This window comes from Bacillus rossius, chromosome 7, assembly GCF_032445375.1.
Source record: "Bacillus rossius redtenbacheri isolate Brsri chromosome 7, Brsri_v3, whole genome shotgun sequence".
NCBI classification, from domain to species: Eukaryota; Metazoa; Arthropoda; class Insecta; order Phasmatodea; family Bacillidae; genus Bacillus; species Bacillus rossius.
This window is the reverse complement of record NC_086335.1, coordinates 66153957-66178371: the sequence shown is the minus strand read 5'-3', so window position 1 is coordinate 66178371 and position 24415 is coordinate 66153957. Positions and strand designations below refer to the sequence as shown.

The window sequence follows — 24415 nt, the reverse complement described above, 5'->3', positions numbered from 1 at the left end:
TACAGGGTTTAGTAAAATTTTTACAGATAATGGTAACAATATTTGCAAAAAAAAAAATTATGCCTGGCACGTTTATTGCTGTTGGGAAGGGTGAGAAAAAAAAGCTAAAAAAAAATGGGGGGGGAGGCGAGACGAGACACTACAAACAATTTCCGCCACGCGTGCAGGAAAGCATTGTTCCGTCTTTACGTAATGAAGTTTGATAGAAAATGCTGTATGCCGGCGGTCTTGGCTCCGAGGCACAGGGCTGGAGGAACTGTCGCGAGAGAGGAGCGTGGCCGGCTGCCTCTGGGGTCAGGGGGTCGGGGGCCCTCACCGGCGGAGCCCAGCTTGTGCGCCAGCTGACGGCGGGCGTAGGGACCGATGGGGCCCGACGAGGCGGTGGAGGATGCGTCGGGGCTGGCCCCCTTGCTGCGCGCCTCCGAGCCGGAGGAGCAGGGGCGCTGCGAGCTGACGCCGCTGGACGAGCTGAACTGGTGCTGCAGCGGCAGGGGCGTGCGCGCGCCGAGCTTGCTGGACCGCACTGCAACACACGCCCGCCGCGCCCCTCACAACCGTGCCGGACAACTCCTAGCGCAAACGAAACAACTGTCAGATTGGAGTTGCCTGGCTTCTGGGTTGTAGCCGCATTTTTTTTTGTCTTTTGGGTATTTTCATTCATTAATTTTTATTTTTTAAGTTTTCTTCTACAGAAAAAGTGCTTAGCAATGGCGTATGTCCAAAAACTTACATCGAGTCATGCACTCCCATTGCACAAATCTTTCAATGATATGTTCGAAGGCGAACACATCACCGATGTTCCGGTCGACGTTGCAGTCGCCACCACCAGAGGAGCAGTCACCTACTATGGGTCATTGCCGAGTTCTCCGGCCTTTTGACACTCTCGTCCTGAGAGGGGAAGTGTTTCCTGATTGGCTGCAGCTCTCTTGGGCGACAGTATTGAAAGGCAGGAGAACTCCCAACCTACCCCGGTAGGTGACTGCTGCTCTGGTGGTGGCGACTGTAGCCGTTGACCGGAACGTCAATGTCATCTTCGCCTTTGAACGCGGCTGCAACCCAGTAGCCGAGGGAGGGGAGGGGTTTTTTGTTGCGTAATAATCTGGTGTCACCAGTAGAGAAAGTGCTGCACATGCCTATTGTCTGGGGGGGCCTTCTGTGTGAGAATTCTTCATGCAACCGCTAAATTTGAGATTTCTAAGGATGCGACACTCGGATCCGCTGATGCGTCCCTGCATCCATTAGCTTCGGAAATGTGTTCTATTTTGTTTGTGTATAACATTACTTTAGATTTTCGACATACAATTTGTTTAAAACGTTATAAGCATACATGATAACTCAAATATAGACGAATAAAAAAGTTTATAAAAATTACCAAAATGCAAATCTAAACTTTCTGGGGTATTTAATGTGCATTATAAGTATTTTTAATATTTTGAATTTCATAGCAAAATTTTTATTTTGATCGCTGACATTTATTTTAAATTGGTTGTTGTTATTTACGTTTTGCTTAATATTCGTAGATATCACGACTCAAAATGGCTACAGGCACATTAGTACGACTAACTGTCAAGAGGATGTGCTAGCAGTAAAAGTAATCTGATACTATCCATCCATCAGAAATGCGTCCTTTACATTCTGGCTGCATTTGCTACGGGATGTAGGGATGTGTGTGTGCTATGGACGCACCCCTTTGTGTTCGGATACAACTAATGGTGTCTGGCCGATTGGCAGAAGGTTGTTGTGTTGTCTCAAGCGTGGCTCCAGAGGGGTGGGGGCAGGTTAATCCCTCCCGTGCCTGAATTATACTTTTAGAAGGGTATATTTACATTTACTACTTAAATATACTTAAATTTATGTGTTAAACTTCTTTTTTTCATTAAAAATTGTGTGCAACACTTAAAGTTCAGTATTTTAAACTATAAATTTTTATGTATTCCTAGGCTGATGAGATTTTTGTTTTCGGTTGCAACCGTATCGTGTCGATCGCACGTGTAACGGACAGCTGGGGCCGTGCCTGCACAGGACAGCTGAGGGGCGGCCGGCGTGGCTGACCTGAGCGCGTGAGGAAGTTGTGCCGCGCCCGCTTGCTGACGTAGGGTGAGTTGCCCGACATCATGATGGCGGAGTCTGAGTCGGAGTGGTAGCCCGAGATGTCGCTGGAGTCGTCGTCGTCCTCCGCCACCTCCTTCATCAGCTCCAGCACCTGCGGGGCGACACACGGGACACTGCAGCGGGGGCAACGCACTGGACACTGCAGCGGGGGAAATGCACCGGACACTGCAGCGGGGGCAACGCACCGGACACTGCAGCGAGGTCAGCACAACCCTCGCACCGTTCGCTTTCATCGTTCCTCCCCTACAACTGAATTTTAAAACAAAATTCACCGTCACGCTCAGAGAAAATCTCGGGTAACAGGCAAACTTTCAGAACTCCAACCTTTACGAGTACAAATATTTTAAGTTTACGATTTTGCTTGTAGAAACACTGAACATTTCATATTATGGTTTTTATTTAATTGTTTTTTTTTTATTTGATGTTTCCTTTAAAAGCAAATCATGAATATACGCATGCTTATGTCATTAAATACATGAAAAATGCATGAAAATGTATGGAAGATATGCTTGCTTGTAGTAACACGTATACAGACTATTTGGAAGAAAAAAAATCCTGCCGCTTCTATGTGTGATGGGGGACGAAATACGTTCTTGTAGCTCACCAAGTATTGCAATAGTTCTTTTATTAAATAATCTGTAAATAGCTAATTTGCTATGATTTTCTTGTTTTGTCTTCGCTTAAATCCTGGACAGGAGGGATCCTGAGCGCATGGACATCTTCCCCCCCCCCCCCCTTTTTTTCCTTTTCCCTCTCTGGTTACGTGCCTGCTCTCGTGTTCTGGCCATTTGGCCGCAACTGTGAAGGCGTGCAACTGAGAATAATACTCACGACTGGACAAAAACATACTCGTATTTTCCAGTAAACTTAAGTCGCAACACTGTATTTATTTATTTTATTTATTTCTTTGTCACGTGGCCAGCGACAGCCGAAGGCCTTAGTGGCGGGGGCGACACCCAGGGCCGGATTTAGAGGTCTGGAGGCCTCGGGGCAACAGAGGAGCGGAGGCCCCATGGCCCCAAATTATTTTCCAAATAAAATGAAAAAAAAAAAAAATTTTTTTCATTTGAGTATTCCAATAAATAATTTATTGTGAAATCAAGTAGATTCTCTTAGTATTTAAAAAAACATACATAAATATATTTGGAGACAAGAATTATATGAAATTAAATTTTAGTGTAAATGAATATTTCTGTTAATATTTAACAATAATATAATCATGTATGTACAAAGTACTGTAGGTAAATCTAAAACAGCGAAAAAAGAATATCAAAGGAAAATATGTTTGCTAGTGTTTACTTGTCGGAATTTGAAAAAAAATTGATTCCTAAGTCTGTATTGTGCGGGCCCTCCGTTTGTGGAGGCCCCGGGGCTTTCGCCCCGGTTGCCCTCCCCTAAATCCGTCCCTGGCATCACATGCAGACAAGTGCGTGGACACCAGGACCAGGCAAGCACGTCCCGAGGGGATCCACGGCCGGTCAGCCCCATACTCGCAGCGACCAGAACGGAACGGCACTACGAGAATTATCACAGTGAATGTGATAATTCTGATTATTAAATTTGAATTCTTATATTCTATATATTTTTATCTTGCCACTATTTTACACAACAACTTTTATGTGATACTATCTCAGTATACACCTAGAGGATACCATAGTAGAATTATTATTTATGTTATTTATATCTCATTATTTTGTTTGCTCTCGAATCTTGCCTAGCTGAGATATTTTTTTTACTTTATTGGTTCCAGAAAACTTATTTGTTGTGAATATTGTGCTATAATATAAATATATATTAATATTATGATACAGTAAATACAGGTACAAAAGAAATTAGGATTGTGGTATTGATTTTGTTGGTAAACTAATATATAATTGCAAAGGATAGTGCCATTTTGTTTTGAACTGGATTAAGTTAGTTTTCTATGTTTTAACAGATGTTAAAGGTAATTTAGCAGGAAATATAGTATTTCAAAATGATAAGGTTTCACCGATTGTTTACTTCAAACTTGGCATAATTTTTTGGACCTTGCTGTTACAATATACTCCGATTTTATCACTGGCGCCCATGAATATTTTTAAAGAACACATTTTTAAAGAAATATTCCTGAGTTAGTTAATGAAGTTAGAAGTTATATTGAATAACTTATATATGCTTAGAACAAGGTTTCATTAAAGAACTCAAAATTTTGTTTCAATGTTTTTAGAATTTAGAATGAAAGTAAATAATAACTCTGAAGGTAAGAAGTTAAAGAGCTGGTGTGTGCAATCTTTGCCATGCTGATAATTAAAGTTCAGAATAATAACACTCCCCCACCTTTCCCAGCTGAATAGGAAAACTGTTTTTATTATACTGAAGTTTGAAACTGCAATTCTGTCCTGTGTTTTTAACAACTTTGTTTACAATACTCAATCCATGGTGACATTTTAAATATTATCCCAAGCGAATTTATTTCAACGTATTAAATTAATTTCTAACATATTCAGCTTCGATTTATTTTGACATTCAAACGCTAACCAAAGCGACTTAAACTTTAGAACAGACACACAGACTACAGATAAATTGCTCCATGACAAAACCAACTATTTTTCTTTTAATTTCGTACTTTAATGTTCACCAAAGCTTCAACTAATAATCAAAAACCAAACAATAATAAGTGAGTAGCGAGTAAAATAGAAAGGTCATCAACAATGCTCACTGGAGAAATTTTAGTCAGCGAGACTTCTCAGCGAGTGAAGACGAAGGCACAGAACACCCTGGCATCCAGAAGCGAAACTGTCCTGTTGTTTGCGAGTTCCAGCCGCAGACACCACCAAGATGGCCGCATCGACCACAAAGATGGCGGTACACAACTAGCCAATCACAGCTCAGTGGAGAACTTGCATGCTGATGAGCTTCGAGCGGCTACGCTCAAAAGTTGTACCAGCTCCATGGCTGTCACTTGAAAAGCAGCACATGATGTTTGTTATTGAACACCGACAACCTGGCGAAGTTGTTTGCAAAAAGAAATTTTCGCAGTGTGAGCATGGGGAGAAGATAACTCCATCTCCGAAATCCTTAAAAAAACTGTATCATTCCCACCAAGGGTGGCACATTCCCCATCCCTTCTCTAAAACCAACAATCCACCCCCCCTTCCCAGATCCAAAAAAAATGAAACTGTACACTCCTGGTTGGGAGAACAACATTGGCTGAAGAACACGTAGATCATTGGTGCTACTTGACGCAGTCTGCAAATGACCAGCAGGCCTCAGAAATACATTTCGCACGTGTGGACTTGCTCGTTCTGTGTCTCGGGGCGAGGGGAAGCCTAAGATGTCCATCAAGTTCTGTCCCTGCCCGAACACGCCCCGAATATTCACTTTCGGCCAACCTAGGGTTTATTTATATATATTTATATTTCTCTGTTTATTTTAATGTAGCTATACTAACCTAACTAACCGTCCATAGTGTTTTAAAGTGTTTTAATGTAGCTAACCTGACCGACCACTTCAAATATTTGAATTCATTTTTCCTGCGCAAAAATAAAACAAATCCCAAAATTGGCCGAAGGTTAATTGTTCGGGTGTAATCGGGAATGGCAGAACTTTATGTGCATCTTAGGTCTCCCTCGGGGCGTTTAAGCTCGTAAACTCGCTCGACCTACCTGCGGCTAAACAATTGCGGCGCGGCTTCGCGCGCGCGTGCAATTATACCCCGACCTCTCGACCTTCTCCCCCCCTCCCTTTCATGGGAGCAAGGGCGTGCGTGAGACTGCTCGCACGACCCTGCCCTCCCCCCTTCAACCTTCCTCGTGAACTCGCTAGGCGTGCACTAATGAGCGTGGACCTAGGCTAACGTAGCACCCACCCGGCTGTCGAGCTGCCGACACGTCAACGAGAAAACACTAAAATATAAGAGCACACAAGGAGTGACCGCAGACGGAACATGGCGGCCAGGGTGTGTTCTCCTGCAGTACCTTTCATGGCCAGTTGCACCATGAGTTCAGGAGTGGTTTGACCCAGGTGCGCAACAACTAAATTTCCAAAAGGGGGGGGGGGGGGGCGGCAATATACCTTTTTATATAGAATCATCGTTCCCCCTTTTGAAGCGGGGGGGGGGGGGGGGGGGGTGTCTTTCGGGAAAATTTGTATTTCAAGGTGGGAAAATGGTGCTATTTAAGCAGTTTTATTATCTAAAAATTGATTACACGGCACTTTCTTTGCCCCCGTTTGCCCCCACTTCAAGGTTTCAGAAGGGGGGGGGGGGGGCAAAATACCCTTTCCCCACCCCCCTGTTGTTGCGCCCCTGGTTTTACCATCGTTCGACCATATTTTCTGCCGCAGTATTGTGTTTTTGAACGCAGAGTGAAGATCAATGGAGACTTCGATGTGAACCGTCTCTCAGATCTGTTCATAGCAACGATCTCGGATCATACTTGCGCCACCAGACATGGTCGGCATTTTCACGAACTTATCACGCCATTTCAAAGGTTTTATTTTAGTTTAATGTTTTGACATAATATTTCGTCATGATTGCTATCCATATTAAATATAAGCGGTTTTTTTTTTCCAACTGCTTCGTTTTACACTAACTTTTAATTTACCAGTTCGTGTTTTCATTCGTTATTAAAATTCAAAAGATGAGGCAGCGGCTGTATGTGCTGCTATCTTGTAGCAATCGCATCAACCATTTGCTCGCCTTGTCTCAACCGATTGTCGTGACTTCATATCGTTCCAGCCCGCCAATAAAAATGCAGCTAAAATTTCTTCGTCACGGCTGCTGTGTGTTGTCGCGCAGACGAAACTTATGAGCAATAGTTCGCGCGAACGAAGATCGTGTAGTAGCAGCACATGTTCGCACAGCGGTTGGTAGAAGTGCAACTCTTGCAGCGGAAACTGAAACCATGTTTTTGGCGACATATGACGCTATCTGTTGAGTGGGCCCATAATTACTAGCTCTATATATATATATATATATATATATATATATATATATATATATCAGGTAGCAGTTACCTACTGACGATGGCGACTACAATGTCGACCGAAACGTCTGTGAATTATTCGCCAAGGACACGGCTACAACCCAGAAGCCAAGCTACTCTAGAGAATGGCCGCGAAAGCCTGTGAACATTATTAAACGTAGTATTTGTTTGCAGATATGCTAGTAATAATGTAGGAGATGCTGACTTCTCACGGAGCGAGATGTAGTGGTAACCCACTGGACCCCACCATGGCAGCCGGTGCTCCTGGCTCTGGCTACGACAGCCTACAATCTGTACCAGTGTCCCACAACTGTACATCCAGCCGAGAACAGTAGATAAGCCCAATCAATCACGGTTCTGAACAAAAAAACAACCCAAATTCATAAAAGTTTGTAGTTTTCAAGTTACAGGTATTTTTTTTTTTTTTAAGTTTTTATATCCCCACCTTGTAAGTTAAAAATTTTAGATTTTTGATTGATTAAAAAAGTTTGCTTCGAAATCATAAATAACCCTACGATTGATAACAATTCAAAATAAAATCTAACATGTTATACTTTTAGGAAAAAAAATTATTTGGAAGACTTAATCAGCAAACATTTTTTCATCGGGTAAGAAAATTACTTTGCAAGCTATTTGAAAATAAGTTGAATTAAAGTAAATAACTTGCTAAGTTGGCAAAGTATTTTTTTTACAGTGTGAATAGTCAAAAGTTCCCCGATAAAAAAAAAATTTACCGCATAAGTCGTGTAAATAACTTTAGCATAGCATGTTTGATCTTATTTTGAATTTTTATCTCTAGTAGGGTTATTTATATTGCGTAGCAAACTATTTTAGTCACAGTTTCTAAAAATTTGGTGCAGGGTGGGGATTAAAAAACGTTTGAAAAAAATGCATAGGTATAATTATAAACAAAATATAATTTTTGAATTTCAGGTTTTTTAAATTTAGAACCGTTGTTAATCGGCCTATTAGCACTTATCGGCTTGACGCTGAGTTACGAGACAACCTTTGCTATGTCATAGCGGTGTTCAAAAAAAATTCCCCAAACAGTTGTTTGAATTCGATAATTTTTTTTTGGAGAATTGTTTGGTATTAGTGTTCTGATTCGGTGTTCGCACAGGCCCGCGGGATCCAAACTCACGCACCCCTCACCGATCGCGGGTGGAGCGTGTTACCACTGCGCCTCCTAGCTCGGTGTCGCCGGACGCGCTTCGTCAGGGGTGTAGGTGTGTCAGTGAGGCGGGATGATAAGCGCGACGCTCGATGGTGCTTCTAGCGCTGTGTCTCTGGACTGGCACGCAGTCTTCTCGTCGTACATATGAGCGGTGACCGTGACATTATAAGGCGGAGAAATGAAGATAAAGGTGTAATGCAAGTCCCTTGAGTGCTTTCAAGAATCTGTACTGGTTGTTTTCGCCTTAAAAATTACTCTGAAAACACGCGTTTTAGCCATTTTAACTCTTCTAAAACTACAGTTAAAAAACTTAATCCGAAATCAAAAGTACTTATCGGCCCTCAGCGAATTCTTAAATGCTAGCACAACAGTTGAAACGAGACAAAAACACAACAAAACGAAAAGACGAAACAAACACAATAGTTTTCCAAAACAGAAGCAAGCGACATTTCGGGAACTGCTATCTGCTCCCGTCCTCAGGCAGAGACGCACATGGTACGAAAACACAGGTGCGACTGAGTAGGGGCTGGAGAAATGAGGGTATTTATCAGAGAATGGACTAGAAGATAATATCGCACCCCACAGCTGTGCCTGGGACGCGGGTGATTCTTCCGGGATGAACCATGTTCGTCTCGGCGGTGACGGGAGGCTTCTGGGAAGCCAATGGGAGGGCGGTGTGTAACTCAGATGCGGTCAGTGACCTGTCGCCAGCCCGGGTTTACGATCGCGACGTCTTCGTTCGCTACGCTCATGTCCAGGCGCGTTGTAAAACGTTTTGCTTGCTGCACGGGTATCACGTGACCGCAAGGCGCGTTTAACTTGGTATGCGCAACAAAATTGATTGATTTTTCTGATGGGAATCCATCTGCCCATAAACTTGAGTGTCACGGGTGAGAAGCCTATGATGTACATCAAGTTCTGTCCCTGCCCGAACACGCCCTAATATTCACCTTCGGCCAACCTCGGGATTTGTTTTATTTTTGCGCAGGAAAAATGAATTCAAATATTAAAAGTGGTCGGGACGGTTAGTTAGGTTAGTATAGCTAAATTAAAATAAACGGAGGAATGTAAATATATATATAAATAAACCCGAGGCTGGCCGAAGGTGAATATTCGGGCGTGTTCGGGCAGGGACAGAACTTGATGTACATCTTAGGCTTCCCGTCACGGGTGTTGCAGAATTCATAGTTACTAATTTTTTTTTTGGCACCCATTTTCTGCAGTATTACCGAACTAGAGCAGTTTCACTTGGGGAAATGAAATCTCCACTTAGTAAATTTACTTTCACCACATAATTAAAATAAATCATTTGACTTTGAATAACTACTAGGCTCATTCAACATTCGTTTCAAACTTTCACAACCCATAAACTATATATTTTGGGAACTTCTAAGAATATAAAGTGTTTTTTTTTCTCTCTCCACAGATTAAACAAACTCTGACGTGAACTATAATTGAGGTTTTTTTTTTTTAAACTATCACTACACATGCGTAAATTTTGTTATTGCTTAGTCGGTTCCAAGAAGCAATCGCGAAGGCTTCCCATTTGTAAATTATTTAAACGCCATCGTGGCATTAGTTTGTGTGTCTACGAACAAACCACTAGAGCAAGCAAATTTGAGCAAGACGCTGCTTCGTCCTAAGAGCGAAATATATCCATTGGCAACCTTATTATTATTTATATGACAAGTTTACAATTTGAAGGCTATTTTAACAAAGCAATTAAACATCAAATTGCAGTTAATCTTTCAAGTAATTTACGGCAGTGACAAATAACATTCCTTTAATGTTTAAAATTTAAAAAAAAAATGTTTCATCTAAATAACAGCAGTTAAGTTACTAGTTAACATAGCTATATTGCTGGTACACAGGCATTTTTTTTTCTTCAAAGATTAAAAATCGCCTGCCATGTCGAATTTTAGCCTTTCACTGCTAATTCCAGATTGTTATATTTGGAAAATAATACCACGGAAGTTGTTTTAATAATATTACTCAGCTATAGAAACACACAAATGAAAAGAACTGTGATCCGTATGAATTGCCCTCGAACGAAAGTGGCGATTCTGCGGGGTAGCGGCTTCTGGGGATAATGTGGATAAACACTTGAGTGAAAGGTTGGTTTGGTTAATCTTTAGAAAAAATAAGAATCTTAACAGATCGTGTAGAGGGCGGTGACCAGGCCGAGAGGAGGCAATGAAGACCCTCCCAGGGGTGTCCACCCAGTGGTCTGGCGACGAGAGGTGACGAACTGCGGGGCAGTAACACACCGCAATGCCAACCAGAGCCAGGGCCGGATTTAGATGTCTGGAGGCCTCGGGGCAACAGAGGAGCGGAGGCCCCCTGGCCCCAAATTATTTTACAAATAAAATGAACAATTTTTTTCAGTCGAGTTTTCCAATAAATAATTTATTGTGAAATCAAGTAGATTCTCTTAGTTTTTAAAAAAAAAAACATACATAAATATAATCGGAGACAAGAATTATATGAATTTAAATTTTAGCGTTAATGAATATTTCTGTTAATATTTAACAATAATATAATCATGTATGTAAAAAGTACTGTAGGTAAAGGTAAAACAGCGAAAAAAGAATATCAAAGGATTTGTGGGGGCCCTCCGTTTGTGGAGGCCCCGGGGCTTTCGCCCCAGTTGCCCTCCCCTAAATCCGGCCCTGACCAGAGCCAGCGACTGATCAAGAGTTCTGACCGCCCGAGGCTAGTTACAAGAACGCGCCCCCGCCAGGTGACAAGTCAAGTGTTTGTTTTACGCGCGCTTTTTACATATATTTTTTTTAATTTATTGTTAAAATCAGGGAGTCCCGGGCTTTTTTTCAGTTCACGGCGCATTTAGTTTTTAGTGTTTTTGTCTCGGTCTAGTTGAAATATGTAGGGTAGTTGCAATGGTGCTAGATTAATAGTGCATGCGAAGACACGATTTCAGCGTGCGCCCACGATCCTCGCGCCCTAGGCTGCAGCCTAATTAGCCTGAGGGTTAATCAGGCCCTGGACAGAGACAAGTGACCGAGTGATGGGCTCCAGCGCGGGTCAAATAAACGGCCATGTCACTCTCCTGTGCCTTGATGGTAACAATCGTTGCTGGTCCCGCAAGAGAGATGTCGTGCGATTCCGCGCGGATTGCACGGACAGACTCGGCGCGACTGTCCGTGGAGCACATCCCTCCACTTCACAAGTTCTTTTCCAAACTGAGTGTACTTGTTCGGGAGGTTGTCTGTGTTGGGGAAGACTCTAGGCGCGAAGCCTATACGCCTGATCACGCTGGGTTCCAACCACGCAGGAAAGGGCAGCACGCTACTCGGCTGGCTTGCCGCAGGAGGGATGACCTTGGATCTGCCGGTGGGCAGGGGCCAGTGGGAGGCGACCCCCGCCACAGGGAGGTGTCGGACGGACACCTGCGCGGGCTGCCTTGTCCGGACAGGCGGACAGGCGCCCACCAGCTGCCCACGAGTACCACGTGACCACAGAACAAGGAGGGAAATAAACAAGTGCGACTCTTACAATGGAAACTGAAACCATGTTTCACGCGACATGTGTCGCTATCTGTTGGGCGGGCCCATAACTGCCAGCAAATAAACAATCGGAATACTATAGAGGTTCTCATACAAAGTTTTTTTAAAGTTTTTTTATACATTTTTTTTTAAATTTAATCGATGAGAAAATACTTAATGCTGTTTTGTAATAAACCGCCATGTAATAAATAAAGGAGTAGGAGGTGCAAAAACTCATTGTATTACACGCCACAAAATTAGTGGCTACCTAGGCTAAATAGAGTGAATTTTCACTGGTTTGTTTGCCTGATAATAACTTATGCATTACTTCTCCTAATAAATTAATGTAGGTAGTTATTTCAGCAATATATTATGAAAACTACTATCTAGCGGACGGGTCCTATAACTACTTCAAAAAACTAGGTCTCAGTCTCGTCTCCCCCGTGCACGTGACCTCCGGCCTCGCGCCTCGCTGCGTGGTGCTCGCGTCAAACACCGCTCTGCTTGCGTGCTTCCGACTCGAGCTGCTCCGGCAACGAATTCTAGCGCCGGGCGCGGAAACTACGCGTGGTTCGCGTCGAGAAATGTAGTTGAAAACAAAATTATTTGTATATTTTATTTCGCTCGGCATTATTTAAAAGAATTAATTTCGTGTCCGTGTTTCGATTATAAGTTTATTTGCAGCACGAAAGCACATGAATGGGCTCGTTACCGAGGTTAGATGTCACACATCTCTGGCGAACACTGAAAGACTCTCTCGAGAAGCCTAAAATGTCTATCAAGTTCTGTCCCTGCCCGAACACGCCCGAATATTCACCTTCGGCCCACTTCGGGATTTGTTTTATTTTTGCGCAGGAAAAAATGAATTCAAATATTAAAAGTGGTCGGTTAGGTTAGCTACATTAAAACACTTAAAAACACTATGGACGGTTAGTTAGGTTAGAACAGCTACATTAAAATAAACAGAGAAATATAAATACATATATAAATAAACCCGAGGTTGGCCTAAGGTGAATATTCGGGCGTGTTCGGGCAGGGACAGAACTTGATGTACATCTTAGGCTTCCCTGCTCCTGACAATACAAATGGGAAAAGGAGGAGGAGGGCTGAGGTTCGTTCTAACTTTTGACTCTTTGATTTCACTGTTTTTCAATTTCCACGGCAAATTACCTCTCCTGACTTGTTACCTCCATGGCCACGGGGCCGGCGGGCAGAAGGCGTCTCGCCAGTGGCCATCGGGAACGGAAGCAAGGAGGCTACGGGGGGAGGAGGGGGTGCATGGAGTGTTCGCGTTGTGTCATAACCACACCTCAACCCGCGCCCGGCGCCGGGGGGAAAGTGCCGGCGGGCCCATTGTTTTGAGTGACGGCCGCCTTCCATCTGCCGTCACGCCCCGGTCTGTTCAGTTCCCGTCTCCCCCCGTCTGTGCAACCACTCCGGCCTGCGCCTGCGCCTGCGCCTCGACTGAAGCCCGTCGCATCCGCCCCGAAGACACTTCTGTGTCCGTCGACGCCACTCGGCCAGCCCGGCGATCCTCAACATGACATCACCCGTCCGTCAGAACCAGCTCCGCCGACAATCCACGTTTTGACGTGAATACTTCTTCAAAATTGCTTCCATAGCGGGCAAAGGCGCCCGTACCTATGGGCAGGGTGGGTCCGTGGCTCCCCCTAGCTTTCAGGCAAAGAAAAAAAATTAGGTGTTCTTGAACATTTTGGGCAAATTTTGAGTCGTTTAAGACCATTTTTGTCCATTTTTTGTCATTTTTGATGGTTTGCCCCCCTCCCCCTACAAATTCTTCCCCCCCTTACAAACTTTCATATGGGCGCCCTTGATAGTGGGAGGCAATCCAAAAAACGAATGATAACAAAATCGGGGGATACAATTTGGTGTTGCAGCTACATACCTATCATCTCCATCCAAAATTTAATTACGCCACTGGATAGCCAAAGGATCAAAGAATTCGTTACGCTAAGTGAGGACTGTGACGTATCGCGCGCGTTGGAGGGGAAGGCGCCGCCATTTTGAGGTCATTTTTCTGCGTTTCGAATTTTCCATTGAGTATAACGTTTGACACGGAGAAGCTACGGCGTTCGTTTGAGTTTCAATCGTCAGCTCTCGTCAAAATATATCCATTGCATATATAAAACATTCATGTAAAATAGTTACAGTGAATATATATATGGTGTTAAAATAGAATAAAAAATTATCAAAAATATATAATGTCGGCCTATACGCGTCAAAAAGCCAAATCCAAATACACGTATTCATGTACAACACACGGCCGTGTCCATGACACAGCCACACACCCCATTTTTTTTCTCTCAGACATTTATGTCGATGATGTTTGCTAATTAAGTTGTGTTCCTTTACGTGTGGAATTAGCACATCCTCTGCGAAAATTCAGAATCGCGAATGAATTGTTTGGACGTGATTCTTAACAACTGCAATGTTGTTGTGCAAATCATCTGAACGGACAAATGCAAATTCCATAGGCCTGTATCCTATGTGAAAATTAACTGGTGTAACCAAATCATGGATGTAATCCATCCGTCCGTCGAAAGGTTTGACGGATGGACGCATATAAATTTTTCGGGCCACCTGATTGGCCGCGTGTCACGTGGTCGACGCACGGACGATGCGACGGGCTGTTGTAATTCCAGCTTAAAGATTCACCGGATCTGAATTTTGAACACAGTGTAGGGCCTATGTGGCCTACATTTCGATCCATCACCCTTTTTCTCCAGAACTCATCGAGCAGAATATATGATAGTAAAAACAAAAAAAAATATATTTTAAGACGAACAGATAAAAAAAATTGGTTGTCTGTAAAGTCGGTTTACGGACGATAGTTTAACGTGACGTCATAATAAAACATTGATGAAATGATTGCATACTTTTATGAATAAAATTGAATCCTTTTTATTGAATTATCACTATTTTGTTTGGATACAAAGAAGGAGTGAAATGAAATCTACAATTTAATTGATAAATTTACTTTTATTTGCACTCATTAATTCAAATATGTTTACTACTTTAACGAACAGATTATTTTAACTATAACTTTTATACATGTTTGCTATTTAACTTCTTCCAATCTGTGTTATTCTGTTAAGGATAAGACGATGATAGGAAAAGTAGGAAAGAATGGGAGTGTTTCAAGTTTAATGTGCCTCGAAAAAGTCAAACCGATGGTTGTTCCAATCGAGTGGAAGAGAGATAGATGCGGCGCAAGCGTACAATGAGCGTAACGGGACAATGTGCGTAACGGGACACTTTTTCGTGCGTGCAGCCGGCGTTCATCGATTTATTAGACGTTATCACGTCAAAACGTATTTAACTGGTGTTTATTGTAATTTTTGAGAGCTCTTCCATGGCGTGAAAACAAATTTGTTAACAAAGCCAGTTGTAGATTTCGATTCGGTTTGCTGTTACAATCTTTATCTGTACGTTATGCTGCCACAATAACAAGAATGGCCATTTGTTGACCAACGTGTAAAGCCAGCGAGCCGAACTCCGTACTGCCTTTGAATATATATACTGTATAGAAGTCGCGAGTGGATAGGATTTACTCTAAGTTTTTCAAAAGCGTATGATGAGCAGCTTGGGAACTTCACCGCTGCAGTGCGCTGCCGTAGCGCCCTGTATCGTCTTAGTTGTTATTTACCCGTTAGGGCGCAGTACTGTCGCCCGCTGTCATTCCCCGCACCCCCCATCTATCATTCACTGCAGCTCACGGTCGTTCAACGGGAGGGGGAAGGGGTGTTTGAAGAGTTCGACACTTGTCCGCTAGGGACCACCACAAGTCGATGCCTTAGAGATGGTGGCGATTGCGGCGGTGAATTAACCAACTACCTCAAAACCGTATTAGAAATTTTAACCTGGGCTGGCGACTTCTATACAGTATATCTATTCAAAGGTACTGCTGTCTGGCGCACGTCAGCTTCCGGTGGAGGGGGGGGGGTAGGGTTTCCGGTTCGAGTCCCCGGTAGGGCGTGGCTGTACATTTGTGTGCTGATTGGTCACAATTCTGACACCTAGTCCCTAAATGTTGTCACCTAAGTTGTGAGTCAAACTTCTGAATAAGTCATTACATTCTATGGCGAAAGCGTTTTCAGTGTTAGCTTGACTGAAATGTAAATACAGCCAACAACTGCACAATACTGTGGCGTGATGGGTCCATCTGATTTGATCAGTTGCAGACTATTGACTAAACGGAAATATATATAGCCTATTATACAGTTTTATTAAAACGTGCTGAGAGAATTAAAAAATTGCGTGAGACCAATAGATTTTGATTAAAGAATTAAAGTACTACCTATGGTATTTCAAATATTATTAGTTTTTTTTAACTAGCTTCCAAAATAAAAGTAAAAAAATACAGTTTCAAAAAATTGTTTTATATAAACACGCCAGAACTGTAGCCTCTAATTAAATAATAAACATATATATTTAAAATACATATTTTACTCTTTACAGAAATGTGTTTGAAAATGTTCGATACCGTATAACGAGGTGAATAGGAACAGAGGGGTGAATAGAATCAAGTGTATAACATTATAAATTGAAAAATAATAAAGTAGAAAATAATTATATATTGTTTTGTTGTTCTAATAAATGGTATAGTTATTTTCTGCTGTATTATGTTACAAAATATGATGTTACAAATATTTGATCGTATTCTCCCCTCTAATCCTATTCATCCCAATTTACGTTATATTACTTGAATTGTTACAAAAAAATTCGATAAAAAAAATATTCAAAACGCGCTCACAGCGCAGTCTCATGCTAAGCGTACAAGTATTTAATTTTTTTTTTTTTTGCCAACGGAACAAAATTTAATGCAGTGATCTTGTCCGTTTCTGACATGTTTGGGTTTAGAAAATAATGGCTAATTGCCTATGGTTTTACTTTCAAATAATTATTTCCCAATGCTGATAAAGGATGATACATAATAACTACCAACGAGCCAGATGAATTTTTTAAAAGGAATATAAGTGGCTAAGCTCTTGGCTGGTAACCACAGCTCCCGCGCTCGAATATTTTACTAAAATTAATGCTTAATTTTATATTCATATTAATATTAATATTGAATACTGAATATTTATTTAATTAATTTTTGTTCCAATAAATTTCAAAATATTTCAGTGTCTTAAAGTTTGTTTGATCCTACTTGTAGTTTACTTATAAACACTTTTTGAATATCCAAGTTGCACTGAAATCAAGATTTAACATTAAATAATACAGGACTGACATACCACTTAAAATTAGTTTTATTGTACTAGTAGTTTTTATTTTTGACATGACAACGTCTAATAAATCGATGAACGCCGGCTGCACGCACGAAAAAGTGTCCCGTAACGCACATTGTCCCGTTACGCTGTGTCCCGTTACGCTCGTTGTACGCTTGCGCCGCATCTATCTCTCTTCCACTCGATTGGAACAACCATCGATTTTACTTTTTCGAAGCACATTAAACTTGAAACATTCCCATTCGTTTCCTACTTTTCCTATCATCGTCCTATCCTTAACAGAACAACACAGATTGGAAGAAGTTAAATGGCAAACACGTATAAAAGTTATAGTTAAAATAATCTCTTCGATAATGTAATAAACATATTTGAATTAATGAGTGCAAATAGAAGTAAATTAATCAATTAAATTGTAGATTTCATTTCACTCCTTCTTTGTATCCATACAAAATAGTGATAATTCAATAAAAATGATTCAATTTTATTCATAAACGTATGCAATCATTTCATCAATGTTTTGTTATGACGTTGTCACGTTAAACTATCGTCCGTAAACCGACTTTACAGACAACCAATTTTTTATTTGAGAAGATATTAATGTTTCCGCGCCTGACGACGGAAAGCATTGCAGAGGACGGCAACGGTATAATGTACTATTCCCGGTAGGGACTGGAACCCACGACCGCAGAGCGAGAGGCTAGCACCACTGACCAGCACACAGCCCGGGGCAGCTATCAGCGGACCCCTGACGTGACGCGGCTATCCGCAAGTCTCGGCGGATTGGGTCGTTACCACAACGCCGAAATACCACAACCTAACCTAACCTAGGCTAGCCTAACCTAGCCAAACCTAACCTAACCTTATCTAACCTAACCTTTGTGGCAGTCCTGCAATTACATTTTTCGGCGTTAATGTATTTCGGCGTTGTGGTAATTCGGCATTTTGGTTCACAGCAGTTTTCTAGCTGTCGGCGTTGTAGTCAATTTGGCATTCGGCGTTATGGTTTTCGGCGTTATTGTACGTTCGGTGTTGTGGTGCGACCCCGGCGGGGGATTTATCCCGCAATCTCGCCTCACCGTTGCTGAAAGCCTTCGTCTCAGGGCGTGGCTTTTCGGCGCGGTTTCCATCCTAGGGAACGCTACGACCGTTACCTGTAACGGAGCGAGTTTGATCTGGCTTGGGTTCGATTCACCATTCCAACAGGAATATATTCGATACGATGTTTCCGGTCTGGTGAAGTCAGTACATACGTAGCCGTCTTGTTTGTCATCGCATTGATTCGGCTGATATTTTTGATAAATCTATCGAAATATGTTTAAACATATTTTTATTGTGTTTTGTTCGGGATGCCAAAATTAGTTTTATTTATTTATTTTAGTTGAAACTTGCAAGTACAAGTTAAATTATTATCTAACAATTTTACGAATGTGGTTTTTAAAATACCCCACGCAGTGCATTTGTCTTGTGGACTGTTTGGGAATAAAGCGTGGTGATTGAAGTGATATGTACAATAAACCGAAACGTTTAGTGAGGAATCACCGTAGTATATGCCTGGAGTAGTAATGATTGCGTACAAGTGACTTGAAAGACAGTTTCAGGAGAGGCCAATATGTAACCAGAATGTTTTTTTTTTTTTTGGGGGGGGGAGGGGGGTTATGTGCCTAACGACGATTGCGCTGTTCTCGCCTCTATTTATTGTCAAATTCCACTTGGACTTTTGAATTAAGAAACTTTACAACTGAATAGTTCTTTAGCAGAATCCTCAAAACACAATATTGTATTGTTTTTGACGTGACAACGTTTAATAAATCGATGAACGCCGGCTGCACGCACGAAAAAGGATGACTCATTATCCCGTTACACACATTGTCCCGTTACGCACATTGTCCCGTTACGCACATTGTCCCGTTACACACATTGTCCCAATACTTTTTGTCCCGTTACGCTCATTGTACGCTATCGCCGGATCTATCTCTCTTCCACTCGATTGGAAAAACCATCGATTTGACTTTTTTGAGGCACATTAAACTTGAAACACTCTCATTTGTTTCCTACTTTTCCTATCATAGTCCTATCCTTAACAGAATAACACAGATTGGAAGAAGTTAAATAGCAAACATGTATAAAAGTTATAGTTAAAATAATCTCTTCGTTAAAGTAATAAACATATTTGAATTAATGAGTGCAAATAAAAGTAAATTTATCATTTAAATTGTAGATGTCATTTCACTCCTTCTTTGTATCCATACAAAATAGTGATAATTCAATAAAAATGATGTAATTCTATTATAAAAGTATGCAATCATTTCATCAATGTTTTGTTATGACGTTGTCACGTTAAACTATCGTCCGTAAACCGACTTTACAGACAACCAATTTTTTTTAGTGTGTTCGTAATACCTGTGAACACTATCAATTCCCCCACACCCCTCATAATTATGGGCCTGATACATATTTTCCTCACTCGCAGTTAGAACGTTTCTCAAAGTCGGTTGGTGCTACGGGATACAGCAGATAAATTCTCGCAATGTTACGCTAACACGAACGGCCGTTGGACGGAAAGTGGAGCCGTTGAAGCTCACGTGCCAACGAAGCAGTCTTTTGTTTTACACTTGCGCTCAGATCAATTGGATTTTAAAAAGTCTGCAAGTTGATCTGTGATCAAATTAAATATAAAATTAAGACCTGAAACTGGAGGCACCCCCTTAATCATCGGGAAATCAAAGCAGGCGCGAACAGCAGATGCAGATGTAAACATTTATTTTGTTTACTTCACAGAGGCTCCAGGTATCTCTAGGGACAGCAACGCACGACAGAGATCAGGGATATCAGGACAGCAGTCATGTAACTTAGGTTTACACCTCATAAATTCACCTATACTCCCCCTGGCATATGATCCCGTTAGGGTGTTATCCTGGTTAGGAGAAAGATGGATCTTTTACATGCCTGACACTATTGCCAGTGTCCAACATGGGTTCCTGGAACCGGGAAATAGATTCGCCATTTCCAATCGCGGCGTGTTACTGGCGAGCGCACGGCTGGGTCGAGAGGTTGAGGAGACCCATCCCAACTTCGGCCCCACCGACCCGCCCCCAGCTCCAGACCACCCGCAGAGCTACTAGCCCCCTCTGAGGGATCTGAGTAGCACCGTCACGGAACCATACCTCTCACATCCCTGGGACCCCTCGGTCGCCCAGTTGCTCGTGATCCAGCCGAGGCCTATCCGACCTCTACTAGCTCAGCAGGATAGTTCCCGAGCTTAAGTAGCTCAACACTTCCACGTTTCCTACTCCAATCCTGATCCTGAGCATGTGGCGAGGAATCAGTACAGCATTGACCTTGGAACCAGGGTCCGCTGGAATGCGAATACAGGGCGTAATCGCTGCGCCACCGCGACCCACAGACCAGAATAAACGACCGAAATATTTGTACGGGAAATAACGACTAAATATTGCGAGACAATCAGTCCCAATAGAGCTGGGACGCCTTCTTTTCACAGACGAGAGAGCCAAATGCCCGATCGTGGATCTTCGGTTTTTTTTTGTTCATTGTAAATAAATATACAACTCATGATAACTAATGGTCAATTAGGTTAGGTTAGCTACATTATAAATTCTTTAAAACATTGTGGACGGTTGATATGGTTAGGATAGCTACATTAAAGATACTGTGAAATCATGTAAACGGTTTCCCCCCAAATAAATACACCTGTTGTGGTACGGAAAAAAAACGAGCATGAACTTCGGGTGTGGCTCTCTCGTCTGTGAAATGAAGGCTTCCCAATAGAGCTAGTGCTCCGTCTGTACACCTGTCTGGCCTCTGGTGGAATTTAGTTGACACTAAAGTTGCATTCTACGCGCTCATGTAATACGATTTTTTTTTTAACGTTTGTACTAAAAACACGTGTTTATTATGGACTCCTTTTGAAATTATAAATCAGGTTAGTGGCTGAAATAATAATTTAACGTAGGTATTGCGTTTAGCCAAGCTGTTTGGCTTGGATAGTTTCTTTTGCGATTATTTAGATGAAAACCATTAATAGCTGAGTGATAGTTTTTATTAAAATTACGTTTAAACACATTTTGAGTGATTTATTTAATACAATTCTTACATGATTTTAACTCTGGAACTCTTCAAATATGTTTCAAAAATTAAATTATCAATCGCATCGGAGTGTTCGTTACGGCTGCGAAACAAAATGAATGGTGAGTGAGTACGATTGAAACATGCCATAATCAAGAATTACGGAATTGACCATTTCGAACTCGGCCTCCGACACTAGTCCTTGGAGCACGCCTTGACTGCGCTGTGCGCGCGGACCTGGCCGGCAGAGTCGGAGGACGCGGGTTCGAGTCCCGCAGAGCCTCCAGGACTGGTTGTGAGCTGGGACTGACCTAGCCGGCAGTCAGAGGACGCGGGTTCAAGTCCCGTAGAGCCTCCAGGACTGGTTGTGAGCTGGTACTGACCTTGCCGGCAGTCAGAGGACGCGGGTTCAAGTCCCGCAGAGCCTCCAGGACTGGTTGTGAGCTGGGACTGACCTAGCCGGCAGTCAGAGGACGCGGGTTCAAGTCCCGCAGAGCCTCCAGGACTGGTTGTGAGCTGGTACTGACCTTGCCGGCAGTCAGAGGACGCGGGTTCAAGTCCCGCAGAGCCTCCAGGACTGGTTGTGAGCTGGGACTGACCTAGCCGGCAGTCAGAGGACGCGGGTTCAAGTCCCGCAGAGCCTCCAGGACTGGTTGTGAGCTGGTACTGACCTTGCCGGCAGTCAGAGGACGCGGGTTCAAGTCCCGCAGAGCCTCCAGGACTGGTTGTGAGCTGGTACTGACCTTGCCGGCAGTCAGAGGACGCGGGTTCAAGTCCCGCAGAGCCTCCAGGACTGGTTGTGAGCTGGGACTGACCTAGCCGGCAGTCAGAGGACGCGGGTTCGAGTCCCGCAGAGCCTCCAGGACTGGTTGTGAGCTGGGACTGACCTAGCCGGCAGTCAGAGGACGCGGGTTCGAGTCCCGCAGAGCCTCCAGGACTGGTTGTGAGCTGGGACTGACCTAGCCGGCAGTCAGAGGACGCGGGTTCAAGTCCCGCAGAGCCTCCAGGACTGGTTGTGAGCTGGGACTGACCTAGCCGGCAGTCAGAGGACGCGGGTTCGAGTCCCGCAGAGCCTCCAGGACTGGTTGTGAGCTGGGACTGACCTAGCCGGCAGTCAGAGGACGCGGGTTCAAGTCCCGCAGAGCCTCCAGGACTGGTTGTGAGCTGGGACTGACCTAGCCGGCAGTCAGAGGACGCGGGTTCAAGTCCCGCAGAGCCTCCAGGACTGGTTGTGAGCTGGGACTGACCTAGCCGGCAGTCAGAGGACGCGGGTTCAAGTCCCGCAGAGCCTCCAGGACCGGGGCGCGAGGCCAGACTGACCTGGTCGCAGCCGTGCGAGTACCGGAGCAGCACGGGCGCCACGGCCTCGGCGGCCTCCACCTCCTTCATCTCCTTGCGCAGCTGCGTGAACTGGAACAGCACGTCCTTGTCGAACTCGACGCGGCGCTGCAGAATGCCCAGCAGGATGTCGAGCGAGTGGTTGCCCAGGGTGGGCTCCACCACGTTCAGCAGGGTCTTGTTCTTGATGAGGCGCTCCTGGATCTCGGGCTGGCGCAGCGACAGCTGGCGCTGGTGCGACGCCTGCACGGGCGCCGGTCCGCGCGTCACGCCGGGAGACGCGCCGTGGGCCGTCGCCAGGGACAGCTCCTCCAGCTTCTGCAGCGCGCCCTTGTAGGTCTCCGCCACGCGGCGGAACTCCACCCGGAGGGCGTCGTGCAGGTTGGTCAGGGACTCGTCGGAGGTGCCGACCAGCCCGTGCTGCCCCAGGCCCTCGATGGCCTTGTCCAGACCGCGCTTCCTCTGCTGCAGCAGCTTGCGCGACTTGGGGTCCGACAGCACGATCACCTTCAGCAGCTTCTTGCAGCTGGACACGAAGGGCCCGCACGACGGCTCCCAGGTCGCCTGCGTCGTCGCGCGGTCCTTGTCCTGCGCCAGCGAGAAGAACTTGACCATCTGCATGACGACCCCTTCGGGCCGCAGCAGCTTCATGCTGAAGTTGAGGCCGTCGGAGAGGAACACCTTGGCGTACAGCGCCTCCAGGATGGACAGCGAGTGCGGCATGGACTCGACGAACAGGTCGATGGGCAGGTCGTTGAGGATGACCTTGAAGGTGCCGTGGCTCAGGCGGTTGACGAAGTTGGCGGCCTCGCGGTACTGGAAGTTCTCGTACAGGAAGATGATGCGCTTGACGGCGAAGCGCGGGCTCACGTCGGCGATGGTCATGGAGCAGACGCGCTGGTCCAGCTCCTCGTCGGCGGCGCCGCGCGGGAAGCCGCTGACCCAGCGCGAGCTGCGCCACTGCATCTTCTGCACGTTGTTGCGCCGGTGCGCGCGCTCGGGCCGGATGCGCTCCCAGCGCTCCAGCACGGAGCCGCCCTCCGAGGTCCAGGAGGCGGCGCGCGAGCCGGCGGCGGCGTCGTCCACCAGGGGCGGCGGCGGCAGCATGAGCGCCGTGTGGTCGGCGCGCCGCAGCAGCTGCTGGTGGTCCTCGTGGTAGCGGTCCACTCTGTTCATCATGGCGCCGGCTCACTCACTAGCTCACTCACTAGCTCACTTGCGAGAATACCGTATATTTATTTATTAGACTATCGATCGATGCACTTCCCGTTATAGTTCTTCTCGTTCGTCTTTTCGTACACAATTCTGCGATCTTCTTCGTCTGAAGGACACATTTTTTTTTCAAAAGGAATCGCCACACTCGCGCGAACTTGTCATGCAGTAGTTTTGGCGATGGATTCACGGAATACAGAAAAAAAAAAAAAACTAATGTTTCCTCGCTGGAATGTCACTAGGGAGCCGCGAGCGAGGTTCGTGCGCGCGTCATGCGTCCAAGTCTCCTACCCGCGCGGCTGCCGGGCGACAACTGACTGCCTGCCCGCCGCGCGCGACTCGCTCGGCCGACAGGTTCCGCCGCGCCGAATACTGGACCAGCGGGGAGGCGGGGTTCAACGACCCCGCCCGTGCGTCGGCCAATGACACGCTTAGCTCACCTACCACCTACCCCCAACCACCAACCATCTTCTTTTCCCCTACCACCTTCGCGGGAAAGTTGCGTAATGAAGAGTTTACATTAAAGGGCCAGCGCGTGGAACGCATTCTTCGCATACTCGACTTCTAGAAACGGCCGGAGAGATACATATCTCGGCGTAGCACACACGGCTCTTCGGTCTTCTGACGCCTCCAGTCCACTGCGTTCATTTCCGTAACCAGCACGTCCCACCTATCTTTGCATTCCATTTCCTTCCCCATAGCAGTTAAATTTCATAAAATTGGAAAAAAATCACACTATGCAAATCTACATCATGTCAGTTCATCTCGACGAAATAA

At 44.6% G+C, this 24415-nt stretch overlaps 1 protein-coding gene across 1 annotated transcript in view; it reads right to left on the bottom strand.

Moving 5' to 3' along the window:
• The window catches only part of LOC134534250 (uncharacterized), a 37300-nt gene extending 13349 nt beyond the window's left edge, over nt 1-23951 (bottom strand). Inside the window, exons 1-3 of the mRNA XM_063372540.1 lie at nt 22409-23951; nt 2053-2203; nt 317-523 (exon numbers count right to left, since the gene is read on the bottom strand). Of these exons, the coding sequence (XP_063228610.1) occupies nt 317-523; nt 2053-2203; nt 22409-23605 (1555 nt within the window). The 5' untranslated portion in view covers nt 23606-23951. The remainder of the gene's footprint in view (nt 1-316; nt 524-2052; nt 2204-22408) is intronic.
• Nucleotides 23952-24415: the final 464 nt, after the last annotated feature.